General features: G+C 34.8%; 2 protein-coding genes across 2 annotated transcripts in view; both read right to left on the reverse strand.

The window, feature by feature from the left end:
* Nucleotides 1–3,316: 3,316 nt before the first annotated feature.
* LOC142353200 (putative transporter svop-1) lies at nucleotides 3,317–5,933 on the reverse strand. The gene is made up of 3 exons (XM_075405420.1): nucleotides 5,674–5,933; nucleotides 4,100–4,201; nucleotides 3,317–3,754 (listed from the first exon to the last, which is right to left on the reverse strand). Exons 1-3 carry the CDS (start codon nucleotides 5,920–5,922, stop codon nucleotides 3,491–3,493), a joined length of 615 nt encoding a protein of 204 aa, XP_075261535.1. The 5' UTR covers nucleotides 5,923–5,933; the 3' UTR covers nucleotides 3,317–3,490.
* A 108-nt stretch (nucleotides 5,934–6,041) lies between these two features.
* Nucleotides 6,042–26,707, reverse strand: part of LOC142353404 (synaptic vesicle 2-related protein-like) — a 38,371-nt gene continuing 17,705 nt past the window's right edge. The window contains exons 4-8 of the mRNA XM_075405637.1: nucleotides 23,533–23,702; nucleotides 19,010–19,542; nucleotides 14,971–15,190; nucleotides 6,252–6,343; nucleotides 6,042–6,047 (exon numbers count right to left, since the gene is read on the reverse strand). Of these exons, the coding sequence (XP_075261752.1) occupies nucleotides 6,042–6,047; nucleotides 6,252–6,343; nucleotides 14,971–15,190; nucleotides 19,010–19,542; nucleotides 23,533–23,702 (1,021 nt within the window). The remainder of the gene's footprint in view (nucleotides 6,048–6,251; nucleotides 6,344–14,970; nucleotides 15,191–19,009; nucleotides 19,543–23,532; nucleotides 23,703–26,707) is intronic.

The following is a 26,707-nucleotide window of genomic DNA, read 5'->3' on the forward strand; positions in this document are numbered from 1 at the left end:
CAAATTCACTTCTAGCAGAATGAGAGAAGAGAGAAACTAGCCTAGAGAAGTCAAAAAGATTTCACGCAAAATGTCGAAAAAGCGGCAAAATGGTAAAGCGAAAAAGAAGTTCGACGAAATAAAAAAAACATAGCGGGACAAGTCCTGACGTACAATTCAAAGAATTTTCATTGACTAAACAGAAAAACTAGACCTAGAATGGACTATGAGTGAATTGAGAAAACCATTTAAAAAAATTAGATCAAAAAAATAAGAAAAAAAACAAAAAATCAATGTCAAAATGCCGCATGTGAACAAAAAAACCACTAGCGAGAAATGAAAATTTAATTCAAACAAAAAACTAGGCCTAGCATGAGCTGTGAATGGATTGGGAAAACCATTTACAAAAAAATCCGATCCAAAAAATCGAAAAAACAGTAAACATACCCGGCAGATTGCCGGAAAATAGCCGCCGTTGATTCCAAAAAGCATGATTGGGATTGAACGAATAGAATATATTGAAAAAAAAAGATTTTTGTACAAAAATATTTTTTAAGTCCGATTTATTTTGATGACATTTCGTAGTTGAACAGACTTCTGTTTCTTAGAGAGAGGCTACAGGGGCTACTATCAACAACAATAAGCATTAGAGGTGGTAAATAAGACTTATAAGAACGACGTTCAAATAGCGGGCATCTAAAATTGGGCTTTATGGGTTTATCCCGTTTCTATTTCTGACTTCAATTTTTTATACCGACTCTGTTCATTTTGAATTGCTTTGCTTAGCAACTGATGTTCAAATTCACTTTTAGCAGAATGAGAGAAGAGAGAAACTAGCCTAGAGAAGTCAAAAAGATTTCACGCAAAATGTCGAAAAAGCGGCAAAATGGTAAAGCGAAAAAAAGTTTGACGAAGTAAAAAAAAAATACGAGCGCAATAATAGCCGGCTGAGAAGATGAGGGCGGCTATTAAAAATCAGAGTGAAATTGCTGCATGTGAACAAAAAACCGCTACCGAGAAACCGAATTTTCGTTCAAACACCGTTTTCTCACTCTACTTTAAAATTAGAGCGAAAAAATTTCACGCCGCAAAACCACTCGCTTTTTCGCTCCATTTCCTGTTGCGGTGTGACCAAAATCACTACTCCAATTTGACGTCAAAAATCATGAAAATGTGTGAACAGATCTTAAAAAAAAGACAGCGCCCCAATACAATTCAAATTCTTTGAATTGTAAAAATAGGAGCGCTATAATAGCCGGCTGAGAAGATGAGGTCGGCTATTAAACAGAAAAGATCCAAAAAAGCAATGTTAAAAGCAGCTTCTTTCTAATAAAACCTGGTTTTTTCCTTTTCTGTTGTGGTGGCTTCTTCGACAAAGTGCAGTAAAAATCTGAAACCTTATTATAAACAGTCTATCTTTCTAAACACATTTTTACACTTAATGTTTCCCAAATTTTAGCTGCGCCCTCCGTGGAACTTTCCGTTTCGTCTATTGTTTGCGTATGTTAATAAGTTTGAAATTTTAAGTTATTATAAAAACAAGAGGGAAACTTATTGTTGAAGCTTGAACATCTGTTGTTTCAAGCAAAACTGAACTGGACCATTAACTAGAAAATTTTTTAGTACTCTTTAAACGGCGGTGCGCTCGAATGATGCTCTCAATTTTCCCTTGCGCCCATTCAGTTCAAGCAGTCATCACATTGGTAAAAACATAAACCGACAAATGTCGGAAGAATTGCTCTTGAACGACAGGCGAGGCAATTTAATTCAGGGGCTGTAGCCTAGATCAAATTATGGGTGCAAAAATTTTTTCCCCGCCGGGATTCGAACCACTGCCCTCCCGTTCCAGATGGAACAAATACTAACCACTGCGCTACAGATCACATTCCTCGCTTATTCTGCAATCGAATTTATATTAGCTTTACTTCAGAGCAATAGAGATCACTCAAAAATGACGAACGAAAGCGTGAAAAAGTCACTTGAGAAGTCAAAGAATGTTCTAGAAGAAAAGCGCAAAACTGTCAAGCGAAAAATTTGCATAAAAAAAGACACACAGGTTTACAATAATTGCTATGAACTGCGTTCAAGAGCAATTAATAATTGAGGATAATTTTTTTTTCAAGATCCGCCTCAAATATACTCCTGTCATAGTCAACATTGAGTTGATTTACAACCGACCTCCTCGTCTTCTAAAGTAGGAAGTCTGAGAAAAACGCCATTTCTCGTTAAGCTGATTTTGCAAAACTGATTTAATCTGAATTTTGAGTTTAAAATTTGGCATCCTTGTATATGAATTGATTTATTATACTAAAATAACAGACAAAATAACTTTAACAGTCAGGTTGTTTATTAACCGTATGCAATCTATAATACCCAATGATCTCAACTGCTGCCTTCGGAATAAAAATTTGGTACAGCAAATTTAACGTACAGCAAAGTTAATGCAACAATGCTTCAATCATTTAATAGATCTTTTCCGTTAAGTTTCAGCCCCAGCAGAGGGATCCCGGGATTTGGGATGAAATTTCAAGAAGATATCAACTACTGGGTCAGGTCATTATTTTTAAGAAAATTGTAGATATTTGTGTTCGTTTCCAATGTCATTACGTTGAATCCGTCTTTTTTCTCCGAGAATCATTTTTGATCACATTTAAAATACGAGACGAAAACAATTTGGTGCAAAATTGCGAAAATGACCCGAGGCATAGTATCCTATAGTAAATAAGGGCCAAATCATAGAATTTCTCAGTCAGTGTTTTTTTACGAAAAACATATTCTGAACGTGACTCTTTTTGCTATGAAAAGAGTACTTTCAGCCGACAATTACATAAGCTTACGAGGTAGCGTGCCATGAAATTAAAATTGTGACGTAGATCTTTCTCGAGTATACCTGATTAGGTATCCAATATCAGAAACCATATAAAGGTTACAAAAAAAATCCCGCGTGGCATTAACATGGTTGCCGAGAATTCCATTGATTTTTATGGATACCTTTTCATGGTCAAATTTTTGTTTTCATGAGCTCTAATTGTGCAGCTCCATAAAACTCTTTAAAATAGTGCATTTACAAACGGCTTCTGATTCGAATTTTGTGACATTCTTGACCCGAGAAGAACTTTCAGTACATTCCTCGACCCGAGAAGAACTTTCAGTGCATTCCTCGACCCGAGAAGAACTTTCAGTACATTCCTCGACCCGAGAAGAACTTTCAGTACATTCCTCGACCCGAGAAGAACTTTCAGTACATTCCTCGACCCGAGAAGAACTTTCAGTACATTCCTCGACCCGAGAAGAACTTTCAGTACATTCCTCGACCCGAGAAGAACTTTCAGTACATTCCTCGACCCGAGAAGAACTTTCAGTACATTCCTCGACCCGAGAAGAACTTTCAGTACATTCCTCGACCCGAGAAGAACTTTCAGTACATTCCTCGACCCGAGAAGAACTCTCAATAATTAACGGAAAAGATCCCACTTAATTTAGTCAAGTCTTTCTAATTCTCAGTGATCTATCATTTCTGTTCAGAGGAAACTTCAACTTCGGGCGTCTTCTCCTTTTCCTTGACTTTCTTTTCAGCCGGTTTCTCATTCGCACCCTCTTTCGTCGGTCCTTTAATTGGGACTACCTCATCTTCTTCTGGCGACCCGTCTTGAGAATTTCGAGACTTATTGTCTAACTGAACTTTGTCTTTTGTCTCATATCTCATGAAGAATGTGAGAATTAGAGCCATCAACATTGTCACTATATACAGAATTGTCGCTCCTAACATCGTCTCCTGAAATTGATGCTTTTATTTTGAAATGATATATATTATTTGAATTAGTTCCCATTTTGTATTTTGAAAAGATTTTTTAAAAAAATTGTTAGCTGTCAATAACGCTTAGTAACGGTAATATCTTGCATGCACACAAATTTTTGGAGGCAATTGATTAATAGGGCATTATATCTTTCTCAGGTTAAATAAGGGTTATTATTTCTGATACTTTAAATTTATTTTTGACAAAGGTTTCCAAATATACTAAGAAAGTTTCCAGGATTTTTCTAAAAAATTGCTTGAGGAACTGATAGTTGATCATATCTGTAGTTCAAAAAAATTGCATCTCCGAGCAATGGTACTGACCTTGCTGAGGAACTGGGCTATAAATGGGGTGATGATGACACCAAATCTTCCGAACACATCCAGGGCGCCTGAACCCACTGATCGAATGTATGTAGGAAAATACTAAAGTATGGAAATTTTTGAGTTACAAAATTTAACTTTTAGAATTAAATTTCTGTTACTTTGCCTTTCTAAGCATCACATTTTCTCAACAGGCGATAATTTCTCTATAGAGAACTTAAGCTGGTTGATCAAAGAAGACAAATTTTTTTAAATAACATAACCGACTAACATCGGGCGAATTGCTCTGAAACGACCGGTGGGAGGGGGATCTTTGGATGCACGGGGCCTTACGGCTTGAACGATGTGCAGGGGTGAGGATTGGAGGGCTGATGTGGTGGGCTGATGAATTAATTCAATCAATTCAATTCAACAGTCATTCACATTTTTTTGAAATTCCATTCGCTTTTTTCAGTGCTTTTCATTTTTGCAGTTGATGTGCTGGTTAGGTATAAAAAAAACTGCGAATATTTTTACATTGAATATGTCTCATTGCAGGCATTAAGTTTTTATGCTTTTGTTCATATGCAAAACCAGGTTGAATGCCGCAATGAAACAAATTATCAGCGCGGAAAAAAACTTCATCAGGACATAATGAAAGCACTTACTTGACTTTGAGTTGCAAAAAATTGTTTTGGTTTTTCGTTGACAACAGTGACACTATTTTGTCGCCCTCACATAAGGTCAATGTTATTGAAAATTAAATTGTTGTACAGAAAAAAAAACATAACCGACTAACGTCGGGCGAATTGCTCTCAAACGACCGGCGAGCGGTTGGCTTGGTCAGTAGCTAGCCACGGGGGGGGGGGGGGGGGGGGGGTGTGCACCGGGGGCTGATGGGGGCAGCACTGGGGGGGCAAAAGCGCGGTGGGGGGGGGGTGGAGCCAATAGTGGGGGTGGGGGGTCAACAAAGGGGGGAGGGTGTCAACCTCTAAGAACCGCCCCTCACACCATAAGTATAAGTATAAGTCTCCAAGACAGTTTGAGCTGAAACAGACCTGAAAGGCTCTAAGAGCACATAATGCCCACTGGGCGCTACCTGTTTATCCCGTTTTTGAGGACGAAAAGTCAAAAGCGTCAGACGAAAAATTGGTCAAGCGAAAAATCGCATAAAAAAAAGACCGACAGGACTAATATAATTGCTACAACTTCGTTTGAGAGCAATTAAACATATATTTTAATATCTGTGTCGGTAGATTACTTAACCATTGTCCACGATTTTCATTGCTCGAATTTAATCAGTAATTGCTTGAGACCCAATTCATACTTTGATCTAAATTTGCATAATTTCAAAGTGCCCACACACACACACACTCTTGTTACCCTAGTCTTTTAAAATGGTCGTAAATAAGAGTGACAAATTCGAGTAATTTTGCTCGAGCAAATGTAACTTTTGCAATGTAAAGGAACTATGATGAAAAATTTTTTTACTGCAAAGCATCCACAAGTTTCAACGGTGATTGCGTTAAAATTGGCCCAGTTCTGTAAGAATTGCAGTATGAAATTCAGGGTTTTAATTTGGAACATATTCTAACCTCATTGATGTAGAGTGTCATAATATACCAGCTGGCAGCACTGAATGATTTACTGATCATCACAATCACAGTCAACACAATCTCCCCCATACACAACAAAAGGGGCATTGCAAACACAACCGACACTGCATTGGTCAACATCATTCCTCTGATTCTGCCCAGACACTCTGCTGCAATGTAGGAGATAATTGCCCCAAAACCCACCTCCAAGTTGAATATTGTGATCTTCAAATACTCGTCAAATCCCATAGCCTCACATTTGTCAACTAAAAAATGAATTCTTGGGCTGGAAACGTATCTTTAAAAACTGAAAATGACAACAATTGACGCAAACTCGATAGTGGAAATCCCATAAAAATTTGGGTTGATCAAGACTGTCGCAACGAAATTGCAATCATTTTAAAGTTCTGAGCATTAGGTTGCAGGAATAGTACAAGTTTACGGAAAAATCTGAATGTTTGGTTTTAAGTTGCAGAAATTTTAAAAATTTGTATACGAAAATTGCAAAAAATTGCAGTTCGTGCGACAAAAAGCTTTTGAAAAGAGTTTAATAATGAGTTTGTTAAAAAATGGAATGCAATGTAGGAGATAATTGCCCCAAAACCCACCTCCAAGTTGAATATTGTGATCTTCAAATACTCGTCAAATCCCATAGCCTCACATTTGTCAACTAAAAAATGAATTCTTGGGCTGGAAAGGGGGAATTCCATATAGAGTACGGTCTGATTTGGAAAACTGCTTGCCTTGAAAAAAAACCAAATTTTTCAAACAGTATTCGAAATCAACAAAAATTTGCGTACAAAAACTAACTCTTCTTTCTATGTGAGCTATAGCAAAACTTTTTTTGTTCTATAAACTCTAAATACACTGGCGATACTTAATATCAAGTGCTGATTTCGACTCTATCTACACCGGAAATCTCACACGGCAATTTGATTTGAATAAATTTTCCATGTCTGAACTTGAAGGGACAAAAATTGGATCATCGCAGCCTAGTTTGATGAACGCACAAAACCTGGTGAACGCAAATAAATCTGGGGAACGCACGAAAATTGGTTGAACGCACGAAAGTCTGGCGAACGCACAAAAGTCTGGACAAAAACGCACAAAAATCTGGTGAACGCGTGAAAGTCTGGACATGAACGCACGAAGGGTCTGGGACCTCAACCTGGGTATCTTTAAAAACTGAAAATGACAACAATTGACAAACTCGATAGTGGAAAACCCATAAAAAGTTGGGTTGATCAAGACTGTCGCAACGAAATTGCAATCATTTTAAAATTCTGAGCATTAATTTGCAGGAATAGTACAAGTTTACGGAAAAAAACTTATAAAATTTGAAGGTTTGATGTTAAGTTGCAATTTCAAAACAAAATTGCATACGAAAATTGCAAAAAATTGCAGTTAGTGCAACAAAAACCTTTTGAAAAGAGTTTAATAATGAGTTTGTTGAAAAATGGGAAAGTAAACCATGAAGTGGCGACAGTCAGAGAACACAACGCTGGAAATAGATTAGACATGTGCTCAAATATGTTTATGAAAGAGAAATTAGGTATATCCCTCACTTACTTTGTGTCAACTGAAAAAAAAATCCTGAAGTGGTAATAAACTATTGATAAATGGAAAATGTAGAAACTTTACAAGCTTCATTGTAAGAGACCGATAAATATTATAAACAATTTGCATCAAAATTTTAAAAAGTTTGCAATTTAGATTCGAATGGTTTTTATGTTTGCAAAGGTCTAAAATAGTTTTGAAAAAAGTATAATCATTTTTTTGGGAAAAAAGGGAAGGGAAAGTTAAAAACAAAGTCACGGCAGTCAGAAACATATCCGGCAGATTGCCGGAAAATAGCCGCCGTTGATTCCAATAAGCATGATCGGGATTGAAAGAATAGAAGATATTGAAAAAAAAAAGATTTTTGTACAAAAACATTTTTTAAGACCGATTTATTTTGATGGCATTTCGTAGTTGAACATAACGTACTTCTGTTTCTTAGAGAGAGCCTACAGGGGCTACTATCAATACCAATAAGCATTAGAGATGGTAACTAAAACTTATAGGAACGACGTTCAAATAGCGGGCATCTAAAATTGGGCTTTATGGGTTTATCCCGTTTCTACTTCTGACTTCAATTTTTTATACTGACTCTGTTCATTTTGAATTGCTTTGCTGAGCAACTGATGTTCAAAATCACTTTTAGCAGAATGAGAGAAGAGAGAAACCAGCCTAGAGAAGTCAAAAAGATATCACGCAAAATGTTGAAAAAGCGGCAAAATGAGGTAAAGCGAAACATTTTTTTATTCGACGAAGTAAAAAAAAAATAGGAGCGCTACAATAGCCGGCTGAGAAGATGAGGGCGGCTATTAAAAATCAACATAGAAAAAGTTTGAAAAACATAGCCGGTAGACTTTTTGGGTCAGATTCGGAGTGTCAATTTTATGACACATACGGTCTATAAAGAAAAAAACCCTAAAAGAGCTTTTTCAAAATCGATATTCGAAATCAAAAACTCAAGAATCAGGGCATATAAGTTTGGCACTACATAGATACACAGAGACATATACGCTCTATAAGGAAAACGCCCTAAAAGAGCTTTTTCAAAGTTAAGATTCGAATTCTAACAGTCAAGATAAACACTAAAGTTAGATAAACACTATTGATCTTGAACTAGTAAATGTTCAGAAAATTTAAAGTTCACTAAGTGAGTTCGGAAGTCATTTTTGAGTGATGTATGTCACGTAATTGAACTAAAAGCAGAACAAATGACGTCACGCAGACAAATTCTAACTGCAAAGCAGGAGAAGTCACTGAAATTGAAAAAGTCAATGGTTGCAAGAATCATCGATGGAGACGACGAATTAAAAACTCCACGATGTCTCCAATAATAGCTGCTATCGCTTCGCGGCTATGGGTATTAAATATGAAGAAAATACGGATGAAGCAGTGTTATTTTTCACTGTACTTGATAGCTCACATTACACTGGTCTGCAGATGCTACAATTGGAATCTTGGCAACCAAAATTAGCATTAAAAATCAGGCTTTCCTTCCATAAAACGGATTGTGGTTATTTCGGATTGTGTTCAGTTCAGATTGTGTCATCACGTTTATGATGTTATCAGCTAATGTAGAGAATAAAAGCAGCTGAGAACTGTCAAGCGTAAGTTGCAGTCGATTTAGCAAAGCTGTTAAGGAAAAGCGAGGCAAGTAATTTGTAAGATGATGTTATAAAAATCCGTTTTAATATCGCACCTTGATGGACATATAAAGTTTACGACCCATAGGCACGTGATAGCATGAACAAAATCCGGGACAAAACATTTTCAAAACCCTAAAATTGACCCGACAATTACGCCAAGTTTTAATAAAATCAAATGAAACGACAATGCCAAAACAAGAATTTCAAACAAATCATGACAACAGAAATCCAAATGTCGCACGTGAAATTAACACAGAAAAAGTTTGAAAAACATAGCTGGCAGATTGCCGGAAAATTTCTGCGATAGACGCTTATTACCTTCCATGAATTGAAACAACTAAAGAAACGAGATAGGCAGATTGACCAAAAGTCCTTTAGTAGACCACTAGATTTTTTGTGTTAGAAACGTACTTTCACTTTTATCATACATATACGGTCTATAAGGAAAAAACCCTAAAAAAGCTTTTTCAAAATTATTTTTCGAAATCAAAATCTTAAGACTAATAATGAAGAATTAGCGCTTGTAAATTTGGCACTACTTAGATGCACACTATTAACTAGTAAATATTCATAAAATTTAAAGTTCCATATATGAGTTCAGACGTCAATTTTTCAAGTGAGGTAAGTCACACAATCGACCTAAAAGCAGAAATGACGTCACGTACACAAATTTTAACCGCAAAGCAGTAGAAGTCACTGAAGTCATTGAAAGTCAAAGACGAAACAAAAATCTAATAGACGAAGTAAAAAAACCTAGCAGGCACAAATACAATTCAAAGAATTTTCATTGACTGAACAAAAAAACTAGACGTAGAACGGACTATGAGTGAATTGGGAAAACTATTTCTAAAATATCAGATAAAAAACAAAAAAGCAGAAAATCAATGTCAAAATGCCGCTAACAAGAGCAAAATACCACTAGCGAGAAATTTTAATTTAATTCTAACAAAAAATTAGGCCTAGAATGAACTATGAATGGATTGGGAAAACCATTCAGAAAAAAATTCGAACCAAAAAAAATTGAGAAAAGAATAAACACCAAAGTGAAATTGCCGCATGTGAACGAAAAACCACTAGCGAGAAAGCGAATTTGGGTCTTTCCCATTATAGCCTCCACCCCAGCTTATTAGTCAGATAACTTATAGCCCCCCCCCCATCATGGTAAATATACCATAATGGGGGGCTATATTTTCATTGGGGGGGCTATGATGGGAAAGACCCGCAAATTTTTGTTCAAACACCTACTTTAAAGTCAAAAGTCAAAAGCAAAGTCAGCAGCGTAAATTTATGTGAAAGAACACGCTGATGTATTTTTTTCTGCTTCCAATCATTGAGAACGTTATCTGACAAAGACCTTTTTGTTTTTGCGATAAAGCAAACAAGTTTTTTTCTCCAACAAGCAAACCGAATTATTGGGTATTCTATATCTGGACTTCAAACTGGTGAGACCAAACCAATTTAACTTTTAATTTAATATAGTGTCATTTTTAGAGCGAGTCTTTTTTTCTGGTTTATGCACGAATAACTAAAACCAAATCACCTAAAGCATAGATATCAAGATGACAGATACTATTTCGGGTTTGCCGAAATGAACAAAAGAGAAACTAATAGGCGAGGTGATGCAATTAAGAAATCAAAGAAGGGAGTCACTTAACTTAGCAAACAAGAATCAAGACATTAACCAAGAATTGGACAGACTTAAGCTTGAATTGGAACATCAGAAAGAACTTTATAATCAAGCTCGATCTGAGATTCAATTTTTGAGGAGTCAGAATAATAAATTAATATCAAATTTAATTAGCGAAGAAACAGCAGAAAAAGATGTCGTAAAATCTACTGTCAACCGTCATTTTTATCCAAAGTTTGTTTCTCGTTTCACAAAACAGTTAATTATTTCTGACAGCTCGTATAAACTGGTTCGCCAAAAGGACATCAGTAATGATGCTGCCAATATATTTTATCCATCTTCGACAAAAAAAAAGACCTCAATAATATCATTGACAATTACGCGCCATCAACAAAAGCAGAATGTCTGATTGTACAAACAGGGCATAATTCCATTGATCAAGGTAGGGCAGGAGAAGATGCCGCTAAGGAGTTGGGAGTCGTTTTATCGAAGTAAGTTAATAAAATAAAGCCTTACAAAGTAGCGATTTGTAACTTACCCATGGTCAAAAACGGCAGTTCTGGACGCGAAACTACCAACAATGAAATAAACAAATTTAACCGGGCTTTAGACGATATAGCAGATGATTTAAGCGGCGAGTTTCAAAATACCGACATAAAAGGTCTGGATTATAATTTGGAAAATGTAGATATTCGAATGGATGGCATTCATCCTAATCACAATGGAATCCAGAAAATGGTTTTTAGCTTAAGAAATTACATATCAAGTGTGGGGTATCAACTTTCTGCCAGTAACGTATCTATGAGACAAATCAAAAAGCAGCCAATAGATAATGTCAATAACTGGAAAAGAAAAGGTCATATGGGATATAATGCGTTTGGGTGACTTTGAAAAATAAGTCTTCCTAATGGAAATTTCTCGTGTTTTTAGCTTGTTTTTCCTTGCAGAAAATAAAAAATGTAAGTGTTCAATCAATTGTCACCCAAGCACTTCAATTTATTTGATTTTCAAAAACAAAACAATGGTTGATAATGTATGTCTTGGATTTTGGTCTTTAAACTTAATATATCAGTTCTTAACTATAACCTACCTATTTTTACTTTGCGGTGATGTCAAATCTAATCCAGGGCCCAATTTACATAATTTACAAACATTCGAAAGCTACGATAAACATTAGGCAAATGCAAACTTGCATCCATGTTTTGGATACACAAATATTAGAAGCGTTAACAACAAACACGAAGAGATTTCGGATTTTTTGCAGCAGCAGAACAGACAAACATGCTTTATGTTACTGAAACATGGATAAACGATAATCAGAAGATACCCTTAAATTTTTTAAGCAACAATCACCACTTTGTTCGTCAAAGTATATCAAAATTGACGCAGTTAACGAGGGGTGGTGGAGTAGAGATATGGGTACCAAATACGTTCAAACATAAAATACAGAGTGATCTCAACTCTATCAACAGAAGTTTTCTTGAATCACTATGGCTTGAAATACAAGCACCGTTTAAGGAAAAACTTCCAGTTAACGTTTCTTATTGTTCCAATAAAAACTTTGGCGAATTTTTTCTCAGAAATTTCAGGCGCACATTCAATAACTGGTATTGTAATACTATTCGGAGAATACAACATCAATTTTTTCAATCAAAGAGAAAAAGAGTTATTGACAGAATTTGCTTCCAACAATGGGCTTGAGATAGTTAATAAAAATACTCCAACCTGGACAAATGGAAATCAAGAAACACTAATTGATCACTGTTTAACAACGAAACACCAAATTTTTGATACAACTGTTATCGAGCAGTTATTTGGAACTGATCACTTTACACAAGTTTTCCTTTCGTCACTGGACATTGATTATGAAAACAACGAAGCGCAATCTTTTTACCGGGATACTAGCAAATTTACTAGAGCTAATCTTAACAAAAAAATTGCATCCGCGGATTGGAGTTTCATGTATCAACAAAACAAAGCAAACTCAACTTTTGAACATTTTTCAATTATGTTTGATTATATTCTGAATAGTATAGCTCCCATCAAAATAGGAGAGCCATCATCAAAATCAACGAAAGAAATGGTTATCCAGAAAAGTTTTGAATCTAATCAACGAAAAGCGTAGGTTTTTCAATATTTTGAAGATAAAAGCAGACGTTGACACATATAACTCATAAAAAAGAATAAGAAACCGTAAAAACAGACTACTTAGAAAAGTCCTCACAATTATTCACAGAAATTGTTCGAAAGTCTTTCCGATTCAAAACAACAGTGGAAATTCAATAAAACAAAAAAAAACAAGAGGAAAAAATTGGCAAAATTTCTAGAATTCGGTTTAAGCAAGATATTTTAAAAGACAAAAAAGAAATAGCTAACACAATTAATATTTGTTTTTCTAAATTAGGTTTATACGAAGGCGAGACAGAAAAGTTTGAGATACCGGACTTTGCTTTTGACAAAACTGAACTTTCCTTCAGACATATAACGAGAAAAGAACTGTTTACTGTAATTGATCAATTACCACAAAACAAAGCAGCGGGTCCTGGATTACTTACTACATGGTCCTTCAAGTGTAGGAAAATGTCTATTGGAACACATCTACAGTTTGCAATCAACGAATGTATATCAAAAAAGATTTTTCCTGACATACTTAAAAAAGCATATGTAACACCAATTTACAAAAAAGGGGAGCCACTGGATGCAGAAAACTACAGACCAATTTCAGTTACACCGACTCTTGCGAAAATTTTTGAAAGACTTTTGCTCCAACAAATGCTAGAACATGTTGAAAAGTATGAAATAATCAATAAAAATCAATTTGGGTTTCTGAAAAGAAAATCTTCGAATGACACAGTAATATCGTTGACAGAATCAGTGAATAGTTTGTTAGAAGAAAACGAAACCGTTGTTAGTGTATTCTTGGAGTTAGCCAAAGCTTTTAACTCAATATCTCACAAAATTTTTCCCAAAAAATTTATAAAAATATGGATTTAGTACGGAATCAATTGTAATGCTAGAATCGTTTTTGTCTAAAAGAAAACAATGCGTAGAGAACAGCATTGAATATTCGAACTGGGTGACAATAAATCACGGAGTACCTCAAGGAACAGTACTTCAAGGACCTTTAATTTTTTAAATATACATCAACGACTTTCCTGAAAAAATGAAAAAAAGAGAGAACGTTTTACAGTTTGCAGATGACACATGCATTATTTGTCATTCCAAATCCGATGAAAATCTCTTATGCGAAATTAACAGGGTATTTGAAAGTACTGACAGTTATATGAGGCAAAATATGCTAACTTTAAACAGAGATAAAACAGAAATTGTGGTTTTTTCCAAAAAATGGTGAATCAAAAATTGAACAATTTCATCATAATGAAATTTTCATAGAGCCAAAAACAAGTTGTCGTTATTTAGGTATAATGATTGATAACAATCTAAATTTTGACATTCAGCTGAACAAAACATTAACAAAAATGGCAAATGCTATTAGGTCAATTTACTTAGTAAGACATTTTCTACCACTAAAAGCAAGAATCGGTCTTTTTAAATCACTTTTTTTGTCCTATCTCAATTTCAGTGCAATTTTTTTTTCAATCGTTATCGAATATGTCACTTCAAAGAGTTAATAAACAAATATATTGGGGAATAAAGGTTTGCCACTTGCGCAAAAAGTTTGACAGTGCAAGAGATCTATTACTGGAAGACAAAATTTTACCAGCAGAGCTTTTCATTAAAAAAGTTTGTCTTCTTAAATTTTTTGACCTCCTCTCACAATATAAAGAGAGTAGTCGAGAAACCAAACACTCCTCCTTCAGGATTCTTGAAAAGAACGAATTGACCAAAAACTGCAGAACTGTCCAGTTTTTTCCAAAGAATAAGTGCCAATCCAAATGGAGTGACAGGTCACTGATCAGAAATTTTTCTAGGAAGTGGAATAATTTGCCAATTGAAATCCGAAAAGAGAAAACTAAAAACAAATTTAAGGAAAAACTAAGCAGCGAAATGGTCAAACTGCATGAACGTGTTCCAATAGATAGACAAGTAAGATGATTTAGGAATTTTTTCTACTGAAGTATAAAGACCAAACTATTCATATAATTACGAGGCGATTTTGAAAATGTAAATATTTAACCAAACGTTTTTGTTGTGGTTATAACTTTAAATTTACATTTTTGAAGATTAAAAAAATCTAGAGCGACAAAATTTCACGCCACAAAACCACTCGCTTTTTCGCTCCATTTCCTGTTTCGGCGTGACCAAAATCACTACTCCAATTTGACTCCAAAAATCATGAAAATGCGTGAACAGATCTTAAAAAAAAGACAGCGCCCCAATACATTTCAAATTCTTTGAATTGTAAAAAAAATTAGGAGCGCAATAATAGCCGCCTGGAATTGCTGACGCGCAGCTATTAAGAAGCTAAAAATATGTTCATGAATGATAATTTCGGTATTTCTCACTTACTTTTGGTCATGAGTGATGTTTTGACAATTCCATGATTGTCACCACAATTAGAGGTCAACTCTTTATCCTGTAGCCTCTCAAAGTACAATAGTACAATTCCCATTGCATTGAACTTGACCAGGAACCAAGAGGCGGCAATTACGAAGAATTGAATGCATCTCGTTTTGTATTTGCACAGTTCTATTACAGCACCTCGCCTATCGTTGGACATATCTGCTGGCTAAACGATAGTTCAAAAACAAACATAAACCGACTAATGTCGGAATAATTACTCTTGAACGACAGGCGAGGCAATTTAATTCAGGCGCTGTAGCTTAGATCCGTTTTTCATTATGGGGGCAAAAACAGTTGGCTACACAAGGATTCGAACCACTGACCTCGCCATCCCTCACCCGAAGAACTACGCACTCGGCTATCATCCCCTGCTCGTTGATATACTGAACCGACTTTATATTAGCAACAAGTTTTACTTCGGAGTGAGAGCAATTGAGATCACTCAAAAATGAAGAAAGAAAGCGTGAAAAAGTCATTTGAGAAGTCAAAGAATGTTCTAAAAGAAAAGCGCAAAATAGTCAAGCATAAAAAAGACCAACACGTTTACAATAATTGCTATGAACTTCGTTCAAGAGCAATTATTAAACAACATCAAATATTAGCAAAAAAACTTTAAGTTAATAAGCGTACCATTCTACCATGCCAACAAATCCCAATCGGGTTGCGGTCTGTGATGAATGCGCGCTTATTTTGAGTACACGTGCAGATAATTTTGGATGAATTGCTCCCGGAAGACTAAAGGGTCTTGCTTCATGGGGAGAGGGGTAGAATTGGTCTAATAGAGCTACTAGTGGGCTTCGAATGATGCCATTATAGCTTATATGGAAAACGAGAAAGATTTAGAGGGAATCGACACTAATTTTTGTGCAAGTTTCATTTGAGTTTAATAGTAAACTGTTGCCAATTTATTTCACCTGCTGGAATCAAGAATTAGAGAAAAAAAATTAAATCATAACCACCAGATGATCGAAAACAGCCGCCATTGATTCTTTAACCTCGATTGAGATTTAAAGAAAAATAAAAAATTGAAAATTGATTTTGCTATAAAAGAAATTAAAAGTGTGAGCTACCGGACTTCCTACTTAGTACATACTCCTGTTTCTCAATGACAAGATACATAGGAAACATGGGAAAAACTTTTAAATCCAAATATCATTCGACCTGATAACCAAGACTAACTAGAACAATTCAAGAGACGAGGTATCTAAAGTTAGTCTTTATGGGTTTATCTCGTTTTTATTTTTGATTTCGTTTATCGATAATGACTCTCACCAATTAGATTTTGCTGAGCTGGTTAAAAGCACATTGAGATAAATGAGATGAGTGAAACTACCGTTATGGACAAATGTAAAACCTAAACATCTTTTTTGACGAAATAAAACAAATTTAGCTAAACAGGTTCCGACGAAAATCCAAAAAATGGACAACATAATGGTCTTGATGCCCAGATAGTTAGACAAACAGTCTCCGATACTCATCAAGTTGAAGAAAAACAGACTCAAATATAAAGAAAAAACAACAAGATCTTAAAAAACTTCTTTTCAATTTTTTAGAAAGCTTGTGATGTCTCAGTCACTCAAAGAAAAGCATGTTCCAAAATTATTCAAACCACTGTGTTTTAGACACCAGAACTATTGCTGTTAGCCTATTTAAGGAATCGATGAGAAATGTTACTAATGTGACTAATAAGAAAACGAAAAGAAAAAAAACGAACAAGGGTGAATCTCAATGTCCACTTTCATGTTTTGAAACAAAGGTATCGACGTTGTTTAAATTGCTATATGAAAAAGGAAGCCACTAAAAACGAATCAATAGTTTTTAATTGCAGACCTTGCAAACATGTCACTAGAGACTGAGAAAAAGCATTTCCAGATCAGCAGATCGAAAGAGACCAAAATTATTAGATACGAAAATAAGTAGTTAAATTGAGTACATCATGTCTCAATAGAAGACAAGAGGGAACTTACATTAATGCCACTAGCTGACAAAAGGTGTCAAATTACCTAAAACTGTTACACAAAAAAGAACGTAAGAAAAACGCTCATTTAAGCGTCAATAAAAGGCACAAAAGACCTGCCAATAACGAAACACATGGAAAACACAATAACAAGAAAGAACTAAAAACATAGCTGACAGATTGCCAGAAAATAGCGACGAAATAAAAAAACCAAGAGAAAGCTAATAATAGCTCCAGCTATCGCTGTTGTGCTACTAAAAACGAGCAAAATTCAAAAAGCTGAGTTGATATTTTTTTGAAAACAAGTAAAGTTAAAGTACTTAAAACCGTTATGTATAATTTCAAAAATCCAGACTCATCAGGGAGCCAATAAGACCTGTTATTAATTTGGTATCTTGAAATGAAAAAAAAACAAAAATTATTTAAAAAATCACTGCTGATTGAAAACAGTGGTAACAGAGTCGTTAAAAACGTTAAAAATGAATTTAAACCTCTGAACAGATTCAATTAAACCTCACCATGGAGGGTAGACGGGGTGTCAGTGGGGGGGGGGGGGGGGTAGTGGATGTGGCGTGGGGGTTGGGGCGACTGAAGGGGTTAAACTTTTAAGACTAAGAACCGCCCTCTCACACCCTGAAATTGTCTCACAGAAACAGTTTCGGTGAATCGGATACTTAGAGACTAGAGAATTTAGTAAGGGGTACGGCTCTGTGGTTTTTGAGGACGAAGAATCAAATTGTTCAGACGATAAAGCGGTCAAGCAAAATATCGCATAAAATGAGCACAAGACTAATATAATTGTGGCAAACTTTGTTCGAAAGAAAATATTTCTACGTAAAATAGGGATTATTGGCAGTAATTTGTTTCCTTTTAAAAACGGAAATTCCAAAAAACACTATCCGTTTCTTCACATGTCATCTTCACACAATCAATATTTATATTTCTGCTTCCAAACAACAAACCAATTTTGTAAGAGATTTTGTATAGCTTTTTGCAACATTTGAGCCCTATTTTATAATATAGAATCTACATGAAAAATGTATGGAATGATGAACTCAGTTGTCTTTTATTTATTGTGATGTGAAATCAGATTCAGTCAAAACATAATTTCTGGTATTTTTTGTAGTTGATCAAAATTAGTCAAAAGTGGAGTGCGTGTATATAGTCAAAAAAAGTACGATAAATTTCTAAATCAAAGAACTATTCCCATTTATGCTTAAAAATGTGAAATCATGACCTTGAAAATTAGACATTAATTACTTGGAAGTTCAATTTCAAGAACAGTTTCGTCATGCTAAAAATGCTTTTCTTGTGCTTACAGTTCAAAATATCTTCTAACGATTGTCGGAACAAAACAATTACCCCACATAATGTTAATTCTAAAATGCATGTAAATAATTTTGGCAAACCTGACTGATAAAATGGAAAGAGATTAAAAATTGTACTTCTGAAATCAAAAATGCAAAATATGAAAAATTCATAAAATCATTCCATTTTTGCAACCAGAACACTTCTGTGCTGTCTATTGCAGCTATAAAATCAAAACTGTTGTTCTCCGAACAGGAGGACTTTTTATGGTTTTGTTCGAAAAGTTTTTTAGACGACCATTTAAGAACAAAAGAATCTACCTTCGTATTATTAAAGCATTTGCATTTTTCAGTAACTATTGCTTACTGAGTGCCTACGAGTTATTTAAACTTAGAAACGTGGAGAAAAATTGTAAACAAAATTTTCTCCAGAATCAAAGCTGGAAGCGTTGATCAAGAATTGAGGGTTTTTATAGGTCTTGTCAATATTACCACCTATATAGCCCCACAAAAATGTCTGTCTGGCCTGACAGTCAAATCAAAGAAATTACAAAGATTAATTAGAAAATGGTTTTACTGTCACAAAAATTCCGGATTTGAAAACTTTTTTTACTGAACTTTAAATTCGTTATTTTTCAGCTCTTCACCATGCAAATGTAGAGATCAAAATTTCAAAGGTTAAATAGAAATCAGAGAAGAAAGTTGCGTAAGTTGGACTAACCTCTAAATAGTGATACGTTTCCTCGTCCAGGGACTTGTCGAATCTCCTCAGAACCCGGATCACACCCTCATGATTTCCAGTCAACAACAAAAACCTCGGACTTTCTGGCACGAATGCAGCAACGAAGAAACTGGACACGATAACCAATAATGATGACGCAATGATGTACCATTTCCAGCCATTGTTCAACGGCAAAATGAACATAGCGAGGGTTGATGCCAAAATAGTCCCAATAAACGCTGCGAAAAATATAATTAAAGTTGCAAACGAGCGACTTTTAGCGTTGACCATTTCAGTGGCAAACGTGACAGGTAGAAATGCTCCGCCCACACCAACTCCCGTAAACAATCGTAAGATAACATAAGGTACAAGGCTGTTTGAAAAACTGGTGCAGACTCCGAAAACGCCGATCCATAGTAACATTACGATTAAAGTGTCTTTTCGACCGTATTTGTCGGCTATTGTTCCCCAGATTAAAGAGCCAACTAAGGCTCCAACGTATAAAGATGAAGTACTTAAAGCCTCCTCAAATCCTTACCCAAGCTGTTTCTTTGCTGCTCATGTAAGCATTAAACAAAAAAAAACTAACCGAAAAACTAACTCCGACAACTGCAACAACAGTATTTTTGTCATAACAAATTATAGATATATTGAAGGTTTAAAAACCAAGACTTTAAAACTTTTTATATTCCTAATTTTTGAATTCAATGTTAGTGAGAGCACCTTTTCATCGGATTTTGGGGATGAAAAGCGACCTGCTAATTGAGGTGGTAAAAATATTGGGATAATAAAAGCGGCTCTTTGTTACTTTGGTACTCTTTTTTTTAAAACAAAGAAAATTGCTTGAGATTTTGGCTTCTCCTATATTGAAAAACGCAACCGACTAACGTTACGCAAATTACTCTCATACAACTGGCGAGTAGTTGGCATCGTGAGTAGCTAGTTGCGGCTTAGAAGGCTATCTTTAGCTTAACTGAAGAGGGTGCTGTGTGGGGTGAGCATGAGAGGGGGTGGTGAGAAGGTTCCAATAGAAAAAAATTGTCGCGAGATCACAATTTATTCACGCCTTTTTTCCGCTCTAATGTTCAACACAAATACAAACTCAAAAAATTGAACACACTTTTTGTCTTTTGCAAAGAACGGGTGGAGTTCATCAACTTTTCATTTAGGTTACCCGGTAAGTCAACATTACGCATTAGTTCAATTTCTCTGGAGGCAAGACCATGGGTGATTCGTCTAAAAAAATTTTCGATACTTTTCTCTTTAATTGGTAAAACGCAGCGTCAAAATGAAATTTACATCAAACAACCATAGGGCTTCAACTTAATTTTGAGGTTTAATAAACCTTCAAAGTCTAGTATTGTTCTAAGCAATAGTTCTAATCAACTCATTGACCTCCGGGATTCACGTGTTTATCCTGTTGAGGATGAGAAGTCAAATGGACAGACCAAAAAAACAAAAGTTGGAAGTTCAAAAAAAAGTGCATTGTCCAGCAGTGTGAATAAACTTGCTACAAATTTTGTTGGAGAGCAGTTAATAGAATTGAGCTTGTTTCCAAGTTGTCAAATTTTCCGGAAAACCAAACTGTTGGTTAACAAATCAAACGACTCATTTTTTTACTTCGATAATCTTTGCAAAGGAACTCTACAAATACTGCGTTTCAAATTCTAAAATTTTGATCTAAATAAACAATCCATAAATTTTTATGAAAGTAACGACGTATCTTTAGTCTTAAGGACTTGAAAGTAGTCTTATCAGGACGTCACGCAATTGACTTAAAGCGGGCTGAATTAATGCCGTTCCGCTCACAAATTTTAACTGCAAATCAGCAGAAGTCACTGAAATGGAAAAGTCGATGGTCGCAAGAATCATCGATGGAGACGACGAATTAGAAAAAACATAGCAGGACAAAACCTGAATTACACTCCAAAGACCTGATTTAGCTTTGACCTGACAAAAACTAAGCCGTGTTAATTGTCCAATGAGAACATTTACTTTGAAACCATTGAAATCGAGGGATTTTACCACAAGAACAAAAAACAAGAAAGACTAAAAAATCAGACCTATTTTTTAAAGACCTGGTCAAAATCAAAGAACGACTTCTAAGAACTCTCAACACTAAACAAATTCCCTTGTTTCTTTTTATCAACCGATGAAACCTGTTATTAAGGAGGTTAAGTGATAAGACAGACGGCAATAAGTTCCATAAACACTTGCAAAACTCAAAAATTCACTGCGTTTTTAAAAAAAAAACGGGCAGCGTAAAAGTCAAAGAAAGCAATAGCTAGGGATTGAAAAACTTAAAACAAAAAGAAAATTTTTTAGAAACCAATGTAACGGTCAAAAAAAGATAAAGATATAAGAAAATAAAGTTAACAACAAAAACTCGCAAAACTCAAAAACTTTTTAATTATTCTTAAAAACAATTGTGTCAAAGTCATAGAAAATGGAAAATTAACTAAAAATTGTTGAGAAAATGTAGTGTCAAATTGATAAAAACTGACAAGTTATTAACTCGGACAATAATTGGTTTCATGCGCGCCTCATTATAAACCAATGAGACCTCTCATTGATGATACTAAGTAATAAGACAACAGAAATACTTTTTGAAAGAGGTAAAAAAAGTGGGCTTTTATGTTTTTCGACAAAAAAGTATTCAGGTCATAAAAAGTTTCAGCTGCCCCTCGATGAATTCTAGCAATTTCAACTAGGCGCAATTAGAACACATTTATCATACTAAAAGCACTCAAAGAAAAGAAACTCTGAAAACAGAAGTCAAATTGACGCACGTAAAAAAAACTCCCTCCCAAAAACCGAAATTTTCTTCAAGCATTTTCTTCTCCACTTTAAGTGTAGGTTGAAAAAATCATGCCTTAAATCTACACTACTTTTCGCTCCCTTTAGTACTTCATTGTGACCAAAATCACAACTCTAATTTGAATTCTCACTCACGTGAAAAGACCGATAAAAGCGGGAACAGATCTTAAAAAAGAGACAGCACACCAATACAATCCAAATCTTTTCGATTGCAAAAAATCACGATGTCCTCACGGCTATTGAACAGACTTTACAGGCAAAACTTGAGTTGATTAACTTTAAAATACTGTGTATAGAACGCAAACAGTACTATAATAGAAATAGCTTAAAGATTTTCATAAGGTAAGAATTTTCCCAATACTCAATCATATTCTTGAACATAGCTGGCAGATTGCCAGAAATTAGCCGCAGATTCGTAGATCGGCAGTCTAAAAGAACAGTAAAAAGACAGACCAAAAAAATTCGTCTTTTCATTGAAGGCTGATCTGTTGTTATATTTTGATTAAAAATCTGTATAAGTTATTGCTGCCTCTATTAGCTGATCTCAAATAACCTTCATTTTGAGTTACACACACCCATTTGACCTTATCTCTTTGAATTAAAGTAAATAAAAGTCAATTTTAAAGTTAGGAAGTCATTTTTGAGAGTGAGGTAAGTCAAGTGTGACCAAAAATTTAATCACGCTCATGAACAAAAAACTCGCTCCACTAAGAGCGAAAAATGACGTCACACATTCAATTCAGTTGAAATTGCATAAACGAATGAACAAAAAGTGACTGTGACGTCATATGGTCGTAAAAAAAATCATGACGACGAAATAAAAAAAACATAGCAGGACAAGTCCTGACGTACAATTCAAAGAATTTTCATTGACTAAAAAAAACTAGACGTAAAACGGACTATGAAAGGATTGGAAAAACCATTTAGAAAAAAATCCGATCCAAAAAATTGAAAAAACAGTAAAAATCAAAATGAAATTGCCGCATGTGAACAAAAAACCACTAGCGAGAAAGCGAATTTTTGTTCAAACACCGTTTTCTCACTCTACTTTAAATTAAGAGCGAAAAAATTTCACGCCGCAAAACCGCTCGATTTTTTGCTCCATTTCCTGTTTCGGCGTGACCAAAATCACTACTCCAATTTGACTTCAAAAATCATGAAAATGTGTGAACAGATCTTTAAAATAAGACAGCGCCCCAATACAATTCAAATTCTTTGAATTGTAAAAAATCAAGAGAAGGCCAATAATAGCCCCAGCTATCGCTGTGCGGCTATTAATAAACAGTAGCTTCCATTCACTCAGAAAGTTGGGTTATCTTTTTTTATGATGAGTAGCTGGGTATCATATATGATCATCGCATGGCATCGGGGAATTCATATGAAACCATATGTGCATAATTTTGTATCCCTAGCACTCGCGAGTGAACTAGGAAAAATAAAAAAAGTGAATCAATTTCAAAATTCCATTTTTGCTTTTATTTAAAAAGAAGGCAATCTTGCCAACTGCTTTCAAAACTTTGGACGGCCTGAGCACTAAAAAGTATTCTTCGGTCTACCTGGGTCCAGGACTTGGGATGAGGAAAAATTTTTAGAACGGCACGATTACGTCTAAAATCGAGGTAGACAAGTTTTTAAAACTGTTTTGTATATTAAAGAAACAGCTTTTGGTGTGACGCAATAAGCCATACTGTCAAATCATAATAGACCTGTAAGTTTCCATTCACATAAGAGAGTGGGTCCCAGAAGAATGCCCACTTCTGTCTCCATGACGTCAGCAATTGTAACAATTGACAGTATTATGATGACAATGTAGTGGTAGCAGCGGAAACCCATCTGGTCAAGGAGTTCGTCTAGGGTTATCTGTTTAGTCGCAGGGCTGAAAATCTGACAATGGCTTTACAAAATGTCATTTAAAAGTTTAACTATTAAGCTCCTTTCCATTAGCCCATTTTTTCAAACCATTCATTACACAATTTTTTAGTCTTCCCAAACAGACTCCAGCCTTTCTCAAGTTTCATTTGAAGCATTTGATCACAGCCACATTTCTACAAAATGGGTACATGTGTACATTTTATGGAAATGTACTGAAGACCAACGGCTATAAATGAAAACTGATGGCCTTTTCAAGCACCAGAGACGGGTACCTTGAAAACCTGATAGTGCGTAAACTCCATCTGTTTACGATAAATTTCCTGACCGCAACCTTTAAACATACCCGGCAGATTGCCGGAAAAAAGCAGCCATTGATTCCAATAAGCATGATTGGGATTGAAAAAATAGAAAATATTGAAAAAAAAAATTTTTGTACAAAAACATTTTTTAAGTCCAATTTATTTAGATGGCATTTCGTAGTTGAACATAACGTACTTCTGTTTCTTAGAGAGAGGCTACAGGGGCTACTATCAATACCAATGAGCATTAGAGATGGTAACTAAGACTTATAGGAACGACGTTCAAATAGCGGGCATCTAAAATTGGGCTTTATGAGTTTATCCCGTCTCTACTTCTGACTTCAACTTTTATACTGACTCTGTTCATTTTGAATTGATTTGCTGAGCAACTGATGTTCAAAATCACTTTTAGCAGAATGAGAGAAGAGAGAAACTAGCCTAGAGAAGTCAAAAAGATATCACGCAAAATGTTGAAAAAGCGGCAAAATGAGGTAAAGCGAAACATTTTTTATTCGACGAAGTAATAAAACATAGCAGGACAAGTCCTGACGTACAATTCAAAGAATTTTCATTGACTAAACAGAAAAACTAGACCTATAATGGACTATGAGTGAATTGAGAAAACCATTTTATAAAAAAAATCAGAACAAAAAAATAAGAAATAAACAGCAAATCAATGTCAAAATGCCGCATGTGAACAAAAAAACCACTAGCGAGAAATGAAAATTTAATTCAAACAAAACACTAGGCCTAGAATGAGCTGTGAATTGATTCGGAAAACGACTTAGAAAAAAATCCAATCCAAAAAATCGAAAAAACAGTAAAAATCATAGTGAAATTGCCGCATGTGAACAAAAAACCACTACCGGGAAACCGAATATTTGTTCAAACACCGTTTACTCACTCTACTTTAAAATTAGAGCGAAAAAGATTCAAGCCGCAAAACCACTCGTTTTTTCGCTCCATTTCCTGTTTCGGCGTGACCAAAATAACTACTCCAATTTGACTTCAAAAATCATGAAAATGTGTGAACAGATCTTAAAAAAAAACATAGCCGGAAGAATTCCGGAAACAACTCGAAGGAAAAAACTAACGCCCCTAACAAACATACAACTTATTCTACTGATTGACCACAATAAATAACATAATGCTCATCCTACTGAATAACACTTGTCACTTTAAAAAAATGAAAAAGAACAATGAAAAAATAACTGAACAGAAAAGACGATAAAGCACGTGATAAAAATTTTACATTGAGTTGCAAGTTTGAACATACCCGGCAGATTGCTGGAAAATAGGCGCCATTGATTCTCATAACTCTATTGGGATTGAAAGAAAAGAAAATATCAACAAAAATTGATTTTTGTATAAAAACATTTTTAAGTGCGATTTATTTTGTGTCATTTCGTGATTGAACATACTCCTGTCTCTCAGTGAGAGGCTACAGGGTCTAGTATCAATACCAAAAAGCCTTCTAGATAGTAACTAAAACTTATGAGAACAAAGTTCAAGTACCGGGCATCTAAAAATGGGCTTTATGGGTTTATCCCGATTCTATTTCTGACTTTAATTTTTTTTATACTGACTCTCTTCATTTTGATTTGATTTGCTGAGCAGCTGCTGTTTAAAAGGACTTTGAGCAATATGACAGTAGAATGAAACTAGCCTAGAGAAGTCAAAAAGATTTCAGCAAAATGTCGGCAATTTTAGTTTTATTTCGTTGAATCACTGCAAATTGAGACAAAAACCCAACACAAAATTTTCAAGTAGAATAAACGAAGGTAAAAGAAAGGAAATGAAAAACAAAACACAAAATATCCTCTGTAAAAAACAAAAAAATTGGCCACAAATTATGAATCAATTACTATTATGCTGAATTCAAATCATTATTTCAAAAAAAACTTTTTTACTACATCTGGTGAAGCGTCCACCAATCCAAATCATTGTCTATCTATAAAAGTAAAAACGAAGAACGAAAAAAATAGAAAAAAGTTAGAGATTAAGAAAAGTTAGTTATAGTTGTCATTGAAAAGTGCACTAAATATATTCCAACAAGACCTCTAGAAAAGCTCCTATCAAAAGCTAGAATACTAAAAAGTAGCAAAAAGCAGACAATCAGAAGATTTCAGCAAAAATTCCAAAGAAAACCACGAAAATTTGCGGAAATCTTCAAAAAAATTACTCAATTATCCTTAACAAAATCACTGAAAAATAAATCAAAATCATCAAAACGCATCAAAAACAACTAATCTGAACAATAGGCATCCCCAAATGCTATAAAAAATTGAAGAACACAAAGGGCATTTAAAAACAACTTGAAAAAAATCATAGAAAAAATTGAGCTTTTTTTTATTTCACGGGAGCACATAGACCCGAAAAACGTTAATTGGAGCGAATATAGTACTGTAAGACTTCTAAAACAATAGAAAGTCGAATAGGCTGAAAAAATTCTCTAAGTTTAGAAAAAAAGCGAAAAACAGCAAAAAAATTAAGAAAAATAATTAAATATTTTTCAGTTTATTGTCATTTTTCTAAACAAAAAAATCGCTTGAAACCTAAGAAAATGTAATCACTTGGTATCTAAAGACTCAGTAAGTAACATGCGTTTATTCAAAGCCCATACACAGCGTTATAACAAAACAAAAAGCAAAAAATTGCTAAAATTCGCCTAAAATTCAGCAAAATAGCTGAAAAACCAGCAAAATAGTAT

The sequence above is a fragment of the Convolutriloba macropyga genome, chromosome 14 (assembly GCF_964194025.1).
Source record: "Convolutriloba macropyga chromosome 14, txConMacr16.3, whole genome shotgun sequence".
In the NCBI taxonomy this organism is placed as follows: domain Eukaryota; kingdom Metazoa; phylum Xenacoelomorpha; order Acoela; family Convolutidae; genus Convolutriloba; species Convolutriloba macropyga.

Bases quoted from the DNA above. Each gene is read 5' to 3' on its own strand.
- LOC142353200 (XM_075405420.1), bottom strand. From the start codon at position 5,922: ATGGGATTTGACGAGTATTTGAAGATCACAATATTCAACTTGGAGGTG. The intron at 4,202-5,673 runs GTTAGAATATGT...TCCATACTTTAG, and splicing joins TGACACTCTACATCAATGAG to TATTTTCCTACATACATTCG. The intron at 3,755-4,099 runs GTCAGTACCATT...CATCAATTTCAG, and splicing joins TAGCCCAGTTCCTCAGCAAG to GAGACGATGTTAGGAGCGAC.